At 43.2% G+C, this 12,458-nt stretch overlaps 1 protein-coding gene across 6 annotated transcripts in view; it reads right to left on the bottom strand.

The window, feature by feature from the left end:
* The window catches only part of LOC134346920 (GRB10-interacting GYF protein 2-like), a 173,344-nt gene that overhangs the window by 74,549 nt on the left and 86,337 nt on the right, over positions 1 to 12,458 (bottom strand). For all 6 annotated transcript variants that reach the window (XM_063048776.1, XM_063048771.1, XM_063048774.1 and 3 more), the window contains one exon: positions 832 to 943. In XM_063048776.1, the coding sequence (XP_062904846.1) occupies positions 832 to 943 (112 nt within the window). The remainder of the gene's footprint in view (positions 1 to 831; positions 944 to 12,458) is intronic.

The following is a 12,458-nucleotide window of genomic DNA, read 5'->3' as shown; positions in this document are numbered from 1 at the left end:
TTCTCCATTTACTTTCCTTTGTAAGCTACAAAGACTCTTTCTCAGACATCAATAAACATTTTGCTTCATGCTTTAGCTGGGTATTTTATAAAGCAATGAATATCCACTTCTAGATTCTCCCACAAGAGGAAACATCCTCTTCACATTCATTCACCTTGTCAAACATCCAAGTAAGTTATGTCAGTTTTTAAACCCTAGAGTGGTTCAAAGTCTAGCCTGTTAGACCTTTTCTCACAAGACTATCTGCCCGTTCCAGGTATCAACCTAATAAACCTAGAGTGAACTGCTACCACTACATTTATTTTTATCTTAAAGAGACTATTAATGCTTGTACCAGACAGCCTGGAATGTGAGAGTCAGAGTCTGTTGCAGAATGCGGCTCTGTGCTAAGTTCCAGGTCGTCGGACAGGCACTGATTGAGTGGGGGGGGGGGGGGTGTCACCAAACAACCTAGAGGGGAAGAGGTGCACAATTTTTACATGCTGGCATTGCATTGCTCCAGAATTGAACTAGATACTTTAGAGAGGGTGCAGAATGCAGGAGAGATTTACCAGGATGCTGCCTGGATAAGAGAGCACATCTCATGAGGAAAGGTCAAACATGTTGGGCCTTTTCTCTTTGGCATGAAGGAGGATGAGAGGTGATTTGATAGAGGTGTACAAGATGAGCTATAGATCAATTGGACAGCCACATGACACAATGGATAAATTCAATTAATGAGGGGGGTCTTGTGAACTAACTCTGAACTTTAGTTCTAAGCTGGTTTTTAAAAGTGGTTTTTAGATTGCTTAACTGTTGGGAGGTTTGGGTTGGCATAAACTGGTTACTTACCCCGGCCCCTGGCACCGCCTCGGCCTCTGACCACCCCTGCTGGTGGGGCTCCTCCTCCCCGCCCCATCAACCTCATCACTGCCGAACTGTTGACAGACATTGAAAAGTTTCGCTGTATGGGATTTAAAAACAATAGATCTCAGTTAAAATGAAATTCAAAACTCCTTTCAAATACCAAGCTCTATCTTTCAGCTGCATCATACTAGGGTGTAACCTGTAAATTCCTTAAGTAGTGAATGCTACTTCAGCCAAACATTTGCCAATACTCTATATATAGGACCTACACGATCCAGTCAATACTGAAGCAAGGGCTGTACATAATAAGTAGCATTCACACCACAAAATACCAGATAAGGATCACCTTAGATCAGGGGTTCCCAAACTTTTATGTGTCACAGACCCCTATCATTAACCATGTGGACTGTGGACCATGGGTTAGGAACCTCTGCCTTAGAAACAAAGCATTTAACCCACAATCAGCTCCATTACGGGTACTAGCCTCCATAGTATGCAAGACATCATCAAGGAGCAGTGCTTCAGAATGGCAGCATCCATCATTAAGGACCCCCACCACAAAGAACATGCCTTCTTCTCACTGCTACCATCAGGAGGGAGGTACAGAAGACTGAAGGCACACATTCAGCATTTCAAGAACAACTTCTCTCTTCTGCCACCCTATTTCTTAATGGACATTGAACCCACGAACACCACCTTACTACTTTCTTTTTAATTTCTTCTGCACTACTTATTTTAATGTAACTACTTAATATACATACATATACATACACAGTGAAAATCAGTTTTTTTCCTTTATCACATATTGCATTGTACTAGTGCTGCAAAGTGAACAAATCTCACGACATATGCCAGTGATATTAAACCTGATTCTCATTCTGAATATAACATTACCACTGATGAATATTCTGATCACAACTGCAGAAACAACATAAATGCTGACGCTCTATGTGCAGGTCAGGGACTGGCGCGTCTACAGTGACCAACCTTCTGAAGTTTTTTTGAGGACAGTCAGGAGGATAACAAAATAATCTGTAATTAATTGGACAAGTGCAAATTCAACATTCAAAAGAAAGACAAACTACCTCACTGGCACCACATAGTCAGATCTTATCAAGTGGGCATAGATTACTGCATTGCAACAGTGGCTACACCCAAAAAGTGCTTCATTGGCCTCAAGATTTCCTGAAAGTGATATGCAATGCTATTACAAATACAAGTTTTTTTTTTGTGCCACTTCCTCCCAAGGTTTAAAGCTTGGCCATTGGCAGTGAGAAGTTCAGAATCCACTTCTGCGATCTTTCTTTGCTCGAAGTCCCAGAACTCACCTACCTAATTCTCTGCATGCAATGAACCTGACTACATACAGCCAAGATTTACAAATCACTTAAATATAGAAACATAGAAAATAGGTGCAGGACTAGGCCATTCGGCCCATCGAGACTGCACCACCATTTATTATGATCATGGCTGATCATCCAACTCAGAACCCCGCCCCAGCCTTCCCTCCATACCCCCTGACCCCCGTAGCCACAAGGGCCATATCTAACTCCCTCTTAAATATAGCCAATGAACTGGCCTCAACTGTTTCCTGTGGCAGAGAATTCTACAGATTCACCACTCTCTGTGTGAAGAAGTTTTTCCTAATCTCGGTCCTAAAAGGCTTCCCCTCTACCCTCAAACTGTGACCCCTCATTTTGGACTTCCCCAACATCGGGAACAATCTTCCTGCATCTAGCCTGTCCAATCCCTTTAGGATCTTATACGTTTCAATCAGATCCCCCCTCAATCTTCTAAATTCCAACGAGTACAAGCCCAGTTCATCCAGTCTTTCTTCATATGAAAGTCCTGCCATCCCAGGAATCAATCTGGTGAACCTTCTTTGTACTCCCTCTATGGCAAGGATGTCTTTCCTCAGATTAGGGGACCAAAACTGCACACAATACTCCAGGTGCGGTCTCACCAAGGCCTTGTACAACTGTAGTAGTACCTCCCTGCTCCTGTACTCGAATCCTCTCGCTATAAATGCCAGCATACCATTCGCCTTTTTCACCACCTGCTGTACCTGCATGCCCACTTTCAATGACTGGTGTATAATGACACCCAGGTCTCGTTGCACCTCCCCTTTTCCTAATCGGCCACCATTCAGATAATAATCTGTTTTCCTATTTTTGCCACCAAAGTGGATAACTTCACATTTATCCACATTAAATTGCATCTGCCATGAATTTGCCCACTTACCCAACCTATTCAAGTCACCCTGCATCCTCTTAGCATCCTCCTCACAGCTAACACTGCCACCCAGCTTCGTGTCATCCGCAAACTTGGAGATGCTGCATTTAATTCCCTCATCCAAGCCATTAATATATATTGTAAACAACTGGGGTCCCAGCACTGAGCCTTGCGGTACCCCACTAGTCACCGCCTGCCATTCTGAAAAGGTCCCGTTTATTCCCACTCTTTGCTTCCTGTCTGCTAACCAATTCTCCACCCACACCAATACCTTACCCCCAATACCATGTACTTTAAGTTTGCACACTAATCTCCTGTGTGGGACCTTGTCAAAAGCCTTTCGAAAATCCAAATATACCACATCTACTGGTTCTCCCCTATCCACTCTACTAGTTACATCCTCAAAAAATTCTATGAGATTCGTCAGACACGATTTTCCTTTCACAAATCCATGCTGACTTTGTCCGATCATTTCACCGCTTTCCAAATGTGCTGTTATCACATCCTTGATAACTGACTCCAGCAGTTTCCCCACCACCGACGTTAGGCTAACCGGTCTATAATTCCCCGGTTTCTCTCTCCCTCCTTTTTTAAGAAGAGACGCAGTTCTTTTTTTTTTTAAAAAGAACTTTCCTGTTTGGTAAGCATCAGCAAGGATGAAAATAAAACAAGAGTTAAGATAACCTACAGCCCTGGAAACATTAGTTATAGTTCCAGTTCCTATAATTGAGACCTTATTCCTGCTCACATTTCATATAGCTGAACATATCTGCTCAGCTAGGATAGTAGGGATGACAAGCAGGATATTGAAATGCTCTTCTTGCGGGATGGGGAAGGCAGGGAGACCTCCAGTGTCCCTGACAACCACAAATGTGAAAAGTGCATCCAGCTGCAGCTTCTAACAAACAGCATTAAGGAGTTGGAGCTGGAACTGGATGAACTCTAGATCATTCATGAGGCTGAAGGGTGATAAAAAGGGCATACAGAGAGGCAGTTACACCCAAGGTGCAAGACACAGGAAACTAGATGACAGTCAGGAAGGGGAAAGGGGTTAAGGAGCCTGTGCAGCACTTTGAAAACTGTTGGGGGGAGGGGGGCTGGGGATGACCTAACAGAGGAACGTCACAGTGATCAGGTCTCTGGCACTGAGTCTGCCTCTATGAGTCAGAAGGAAAGGGGGAAGAAGAGGCACACGGACACGATAAGAGGAACAGACAGAAGGTTCTGTGGGTGAAAACAAGAATCCCAGCTGCAAGTTGCCACCCAGGTGCCAGGATCCAGGATGTATTGGATTGAGTCCTCAGCATTCTTAGATGGGAGGGTGAACAGCCAGAAGTCGTGGTCAATATAGGTATCAATGACATGGGTAGGAAGAGTGACGAGGTTCTGCATAGGCAGTTCAGGGAATTAGGCAGGTGCTAAGTTAAAAGGCAGAACCTCCAGGGTAGTGATCTCAGGATTGGTACCTCTGCCACATGCTAGTGAGGCCAGAACTAGGAAAATTTTACAGTTTAATATGTGGCCAAAGAGTTGGTGCATGAGATTTTTGGATCATTCGACTCCCTTCCAGGGAAGGTAGGACCTATACAGAAGGGGAGACAACATCCTAGCCAGAAGGTCTGTTAAAGCTGCATGGTGGGGTTGCAGGGGGATGGGAACCAGAGTGCCAAAACAGTTAGTGGAGACATTATGGAGGCAGATGTTGGCAAGAACTCAAAGTTAGCAATCAAAAGGTTCAGCATGGTGCAACCGGTGTCCTGAGCTGCATATATTTCAGTGCGAGAAGTATCGTAGGAAAAGTGGACAATAGTGCTGAAGATGAGGTAGCTTTACAAACAGAGGCAATGTATAGTCATGAAAGGCTGCTGATAGGGTAAAATTGCAGTCAACAGGATGAGCTGCAACATAAAAGGTGGACAAAATTGAAAAGGGTGAATACAAGACTGAAGGTGTTATATCTGAATGCACACAGTATACAGAATAAGGTAGATGAACTTGCAGCACTGTTGTGGACTGGCAGGTATGGCTGTAGGCATCACTGAATAGTGGCTGAAAGAAGATGATAACTGAGAGTTTAACATCCAAGGATGCACAACGTATCGAAAGGACAGACAGAAAGGCAGAGGGAGTGGCGTTGCTCTGTTGGTAAAAATGAAATCAAATCATTAGAAAGAGGCGACATTGGTTCAAAAAGTGTTGAATCACTGTGGATACAGCTAAGAAACTACAAGGGTAAAAAGACCCTGATGGGAGTTGAGACCCCCAAACAGTAGTAAGGATGTGGCCTACAAATTACAGAAGATAGAAAATGTATGCCAAAAGGACTAAGGTGCAATAGTTATGGGGGGCTTCAAAATGCAGGTAGATTGGGGAAATCAGGTTGGTACTGGTTTCCAGGAGGGGGAATTTATAGAGTGTCTGCAAGATATAGAGTGCTCTGGCAAGATAGATTAGAGGGCTCGCCTAGGGAGGCTATTTGGGTAGAATTGAGGAATGGGACTAATGGGGAGCGAGAAGTGGAGGAGCAAATTTGTAAGGAGATAGCAGATATTTGTAGAAAGCACAAGGTTGTGATTGTGGGAGATTTTAATTTTCCACACACAGACTAGGAAACCCAGTAAAATTGGATAGATATATGGACAGGAAAGGAATGGAGGGTTATGGGCTGAGTGCAGGTCAGTGGGACTAGGTGAGAGTAAGAGTTTGGCACGGACTAGAACGGCCAAGATGGCCTGTTTCTGTGCTGTAATTGTTATATGGTTATAAAAGGGCTGGATAGTTGGGAGTTTGTAAAATGTGTTCAGGATAGTTTTTTTGCAGCAATACATAGAGGTACCAACTAGAGAAGGGGCAATGTTGGATCTCCTGTTAGGGAATGAGATAGGTCAGGCGACAAAGGTATGTGTTGGGGAGCACTTCGGGTCCAGTGATCACAATGCCATTAGTTTCAATATAATTACGGAGAAGGATAGGCCTGGACCCAGGGTTGAGATTTTTGATTGGAGAAAGGCTAACTTTGAGGAGATGCAATAGGATTTAGAAGGAGTGGATTGGGACAAATTGTTTTATGGGAAGGATGTAACAAAGAAATGGAGGTACATTTAAAGGTGAAATTTTGAGGGTACAGAATCATTATGTTCCTGTTAGGTTGAAAGGAAAGGTTAAAAGTTTAAGAGAGCCATGGTTTTCAAGGGATATTGGAAACTTGGTTCAGAAAAAGAGATATCTACAATAAATATAGGCAGCATGAAGTAAATGAGGTGTTTGAGGAATATAAAGAATGTAAAATTAATCTTAAGGAAGAAATTAGAAAAGCTAAAAGGTACGAGGTTGCTTTGGCAAATAAGGTGAAAATAAATCCAAAGGGTTTCTACAGTTATATTAATAGCAAAAGGATAGTGAGGGATAAAATTGGTCCCTTAGAGAATCAGAGTGGACAGCTATGTGTGGAACCAAAAGAGATGGGGGAGATTGTGAAAGATTTCTTTTCTTCGGTATTCACCAAGGAGAAGGATATTAAATTGTGTAAGGTAAGGGAAGCAGGTCGGGAAGTTATGGAAACTATGATGATTAAAGAAGAGGAAGTACTGGCGCTCTTAAGGAATATAAAAGTGGATAAGTCTCTGGGTCCTGACAGGATATTCCCTAGGACCTTGAGGGAAATTAGTGTAGAAATAGCAGGGGCTCTGACAGAAATATTTCAAATGTCATTAGAAATGGGGATGGTGCCGGAGGATTGGCGTATTACTCACGTTGTTCCATTGTTTGAAAAGGGTTCTAAGTGTAAACCTAGCAATTATCAGCCTGTGAGTTTGACGTCAGTGGTGGGTAAATTGATGGAAAGTATTCTTAGAGATGGTATATATAATTATCTGGATAGACAGGGTCTGATTAGGAACAGTCAACATGGATTTGTGCGTGGAAGATCATGTTTGACAAATCTTATTGAATTTTTTGAAGTAGTTACTAGGAAAGTTGACCAGGGTAAGGCGGTGGATGTTGTCTATATGGACTTCAGTAAGGTCTTTGACAAGGTTCCACACGGAAGGTTCAATCGTTACGTATTAATATTGAAGTAGTAAAATGGATTCAGCAGTGGCTGGATGGGAGACGCCAGAGAGTGGTGGTGGATAACTGTTTGTCAGATTGGAGGCCGGTGACTAGTGGTGTGCCTCAGGGATCTGTACTGGGTCCAATGTTGTTTGTCATATACATTAATGATCTGGATGATGGGGTGGTAAATTGGATTAGTAAGTATGCAGATGATACTAAGATAGGTGGAGTTGTGGATAACGAAGTAGGTTTTCAAAGCTTGCAGAGAGATTTAGGCCAGTTAGAAGATTGGGCTGAAAGGTGGCAAATGGAGTTTAATGCTGATAAATGTGATGTGCTACATTTTGGTAGGACTAATCAAAATAGGGCATACATGGTAAATGATAGGGCACTGAAGAATGCAGTGGAATAGAGGGATCTAGGAATAATGATGCATAGTTCCCCGAAGGTGGAATCTCATGTGGATAGGCTGGTGAAAAAGGCTTTTGGTATAGGAGTTGGGATGTAATGTTAAAATTGTACAAGGCATTGGTAAGGTCAAATTTGGAGTATTGTGTACAGTTCTGGTCACCGAATTATAGGAAAGATGTCAACAAAATAAAGAAAGTACAGAGAAGATTTACTAGAATATTACCTGGATTTCAGCACCTAACTTACAGAGAAAGGTTGAATAAGTTGAGTCTTTATTCCTTGGAGTGTAGAAGGTTGAGGGGGAACTTAATAGAGGTACTTAAAATTATGAGGGGGATAGATAGAGTTGACGTGGATAGGCTTTTTCATTGAGAGTAGGGGAGATTCAAACAAGAGGACACGAGTTGAGAGTTAGGGGGAAAAGTTTAGGGGTAACATGGGTAACTTCTTTATTCAGAGAGTGGTAGCTGTGTGGAGCGAGCTTCCAGCAGAAGTGGTAGAAGCAGGTTCAGTATTGTCATTTAAAGTAAAATTGGATAGCTATATGGACAGGAAAGGAATGGAGGGTTATGGGCTGAGTGCAGGTCGGTGGGTCTAGGTGAGAGTAAGCGTTCGGCATGGACTAGAAGGGCCGAGATGGCCTGTTTCTGTGCTGTAATTATTATATGTTATATGGTTATAAGATGGCTTTTTAGCGCAGCTCGTGGTTGAGTCCACGAGAGGATCAGCTATTCTGGATTGGGGTTGTGCAATAAACCCGAATTGATTAGAGAGCTTAAGGTAAAAGAATCTTTAGGGGAAAGTGATCACAATATGATCAAGTTCACCCTGAAATTTGACAAGGAGAAACTGAAGTCAGATGTATCACCATTACACTGGAATAAAGGGAATTATAGAGGCATGAGTGCAGAGTTGGCCAGAGTTGATTGGGGAAAAAAGGCAGGGATGATGACAAAGCAGCAATGGCTAGAATTTCTGGAAGCAATCCAGGAGACACAGGATTTACACATCACGAAGAAGAAGAAATATTCTGAAGGGAAGATGACAACCAAGCTAATTAAAGCTAACATAACAAGCAAGATAGAGAAAGGAGAATCGGTTGATGTGTACTTGGACTCGTAGTTTGTGAAGCAGCCGCATCTGTAGTGCCTTGTCAAAGGCCATCTGAAAATCTGTGGTATTACAGGAAGATTCTAGCATGGATAAAGCAGTGGCTGATTGGCAGGAAGAAGAGTTGGAATAAAAGGTGCCTTTTCTGTCTGATTATCAGTGACTATTGGTGTTCCACAGGGGTATGTGTTGGGACCAGTTCTTTTTTATGTTACAGGTCAATGATTTGGATGATGGGATTGATGGCTTTGTTGAAAGGTTTGCAGATGATTGAAGTTAGGTGGAAGGGCAGGTAGCTTTGTGGAAGTAGAGAGGCTATAGAAGGACTCAGATAGATTAGGAGAATGGGCAAAGAAATGGCAGATAGAATACAGTGTTAGGAAATGTATGGTCGTGCACTTCAGTAAAAGGAATAAACGGGCTGACTACTAAATGGAGAGAAAATACAAAAGACTGAAGAACAAAGGGACTTGGTCCTTGTACAGGGTTCCCTAAAGGTTAATTTTCAGGTTAAGTCTGTGGTGAGGAAGGCAAATACAATGTTAACATTCATTTCAAGAGGACTAGAATATAAAAGGATGCAACATTGAGACTTTATAAGCACTGGTGAGGCCTCACTTGAAGTATTGAGAGCAATTTTGAGCCTCTTATCTTAAAAAGGATGTGCTGAAACTGGAGAAGGTTCAAATGAGGTTCATGAAAATGATTCTAAGATTGTATGGCTTGTCATATGAGCATCTGGGCCTGTATTTGCTGGAATTCAGAAGAATGAGGGGTGACCTCATTGAAACCTATCGAATGGTGAAAGGCCTTAATAGAGTGGATGTGGAGAGAATCCACTTTCTCTCCAGTATAAGACCAGAGGACACAGTCTCAGAATAGGGGGATGCTATGTTAGAATGGATATGAGGAGGAATTTCTTTGGCCAGAGAGTAGTGAATCTGTAATTCTTTGCTACAGGCAGGTGTGAAGGTCAAGTCTTTTGTACATGGAAGGCAGAGGTTGATAGATTCTTGATTGGTCAGGGAATAAAGGAGATTGGGGATGAGAGGAAAATTGGATCAGCCATGATGAAAATGTCAGCGCAGACTCGATGGGCCAAATGGCCCGACTCTGCTCGGAGGAGGGAGGAGGAGAAGATGGCGGTGCGACGCAGCACGTATAGCCTCTCTGGTGAAATGATATCGTATTTGTAAGTTGGATGCCGTGCACAATTCTGATTTGATGGAGACAGCTGTGAGAGCACGGAGGAATATCTGGAGTAACTTCTGAAATGCCTGGTTCACTGCTGCTGCTACTGTATGATCGAGAATCTCCGGAGGGAAGGCCCCAAAATCCTCGGCTTTGCCTGCTGCTGGTGACCGGGCTGGGGTCGAAGTGTTCGGCAGAGATGGTGCTCGGTGCTCGGTGTCAGAGGGCTGGTCGGAGCTCAAAGTTTTCGGACAACTCAGAGTCGGACTGTGGTCGGGTATGGCAGGGAGAGTTTTCTTCCTTCTCCCGTCTGTGTGAGATGTGGGACTTTCGAGAGACTTTGAACTTTTTTACCGTGCTCACGGCTTGTTCTTCATCAAGTTACGGTATTGCTTGCACTGTTGTAACTATATGTTATAATTATGTGGTTTTTGTCAGTTTTTCAGTCTCGGTCTGTCCTGTGTTTCTGTGATATCACACCGGAGGAATATTGTATCATTTCTTAATGCATGCATTACGAAATGACAATAAAAGAGGACTGCATGTCCTCATAATATAATCTAATCTATTCTATGGCCTTACAAGGTGTACTAGTTCCAATTATTGATATCTCCTTTAAAAATTAGCATTCAGCTATAGTCTTCAGTATATCCCAAAGCACATCACAGTGAATTCACCATTTGTTCATTGAGGACAAATAGAGCAGAGTGTGGGGTGACAAGACAGCACAGTGGTTAGCACAACGCTTTATTGTACCAGATACCCAGGTTCAATTCCTGCTGCTGCCTGTAAGGAGTTCGTATGTTCTCCATGACTGCATGGGTTTCCTCACACAGTCCAAAGACAAACCGGTTGGGAGGTTAATTGGTCATTCTAAATTTCCCATGCTTAGGCTACAATTAAAACAAGGGATTGCTGGGTAGCCTGGCTCAAAGGGCCAATTCCACGCTGAATCTCAAAAAATAAACAAAGGTCAGCAATGAACAGAAATGTCTAATTAAGTATATGTCCAAAAAAATGCTTGAGTTGGATAGGAGGTCCGTAGCTTCAAGACATCCCCATCTACACATTCCCATCTTTCCAAAGATGCCACAGTGACTGAAAAAACTACAAAATTCATGACACACAAGTCAGTGACAATAAACACGATTCTAATTTTGAACCTGCTACTCATCAATCATGGGGAAAAGATATTGCTCTACTCTCCAAAGAGTGGAACGAAACCACGGTAAACATAAGCAATACTGCAGATGCTGGAAATTCAGAGCAACACGCACAAAATGTTGGAGGGACTCGGTGCGTCAGGCAGCATCAATGGAAAGGAATAAACCGTTGACATTTGGGGTGAGACCATTCATCAGGACTTGAAAGGAAGTCATCGTCATACTTTATTGATCCCGGGGGAAATTGGTTTCCATTACAGTTGCACCATAAATAATAAATAGTAATAGAACCATAAATAGTTAAATAGCATTATGTAAATTATGAAATAAGTCCAGGACCAGCCTATTGGCTCAGGGTGTCTGACCCTCCAAGGGAGGAGTTCTCAAGTTTGATGGCCACAGGCAGGAATGACTTCCTATGACGCTCTGTGTTGCATCTCGGTGGAATGTGTCTCTGGCTGAATGTACTCCTGTGCCCACCCAGTACATTATGTAGTGGATGGGAGACATTGTCCAAGATGGCATGCAACTTAGACAGCACCCTCTTTTCAGACACCACCGTGAGAGTCCAGTTCCATCCCCACAACATCACTGGCCTTACGAATGAGTTTGTTGATTCTGTTGGTGTCTGCTACCCTCAGCCAGCTGCCCCAGCACACAACAGCAAACATGATAGCACTGGCCACCACAGACTCGTAGAACATCCTCAGCACCATCCAGCAGATGTTAAAGGACCTCAGTCTCCTCAGGAAATAGAGATGGCTCCGACCCTTCTTGTAGACAGCCTCAGTGTTCTTTGACCAGTCCAGTTTATTGTCAATTCCTATCCCCAGGTATTTGTAATCCTCCACCATGAGGCCAGAAAGATGATAGGGGGAAGGGAAGGAGCAATGGCAGGAAGTTGATAGCAAGATATAATGGGTGGTGAAGGGGTGGGGGGTGAAGTAAGAAGCTTGGAGACGATACATGGAGAAGTAAAGGACAGTAGAAGGAATCTGATAGGAGAGTGGATTATGGGAGAAAGGGAAGGAGGAGGGGTATGGGGGATGGTGATAGGCAGATGAGAAGAAGAAAAGGTAAGAGCGAGGCCAGAGTATAGAATGGAAAAAAAAGAAATTACTGGAGTTAAAGAAATCGATATTCATGCTATCAGGTTGAAGGCTACCCAGACAGGTGTTGCTCCTGCAACCCGAGTGACCTCATCTTGTCAGTAGAGGTGGATATGGACCAACACGTCAAAATGGGAATGAAGACTGGAATTAAAATGTTGAACACTGGGAAATCCTCCATTTTGTGGATGAAGTGAAGATACTTGACAAAGCATTCCCTCAAGCTACATCAGGTCTCGCCTCTCCTCTGCCATCAGATTCTTTCTTCTCCAGCTCTTTACCTTTTCTACCCATCACCTCCCAGCTTCTTACTTCTTCAATCCTCCTGGCTTCACCTATCACC

Source organism: Mobula hypostoma, chromosome 5 (genome assembly GCF_963921235.1).
Source record: "Mobula hypostoma chromosome 5, sMobHyp1.1, whole genome shotgun sequence".
Lineage (NCBI taxonomy): Eukaryota > Metazoa > Chordata > Chondrichthyes > Myliobatiformes > Myliobatidae > Mobula > Mobula hypostoma.
The sequence above is the reverse complement of the archived record's forward strand: the minus strand, read 5'-3'. Positions and strand labels throughout refer to the sequence as shown.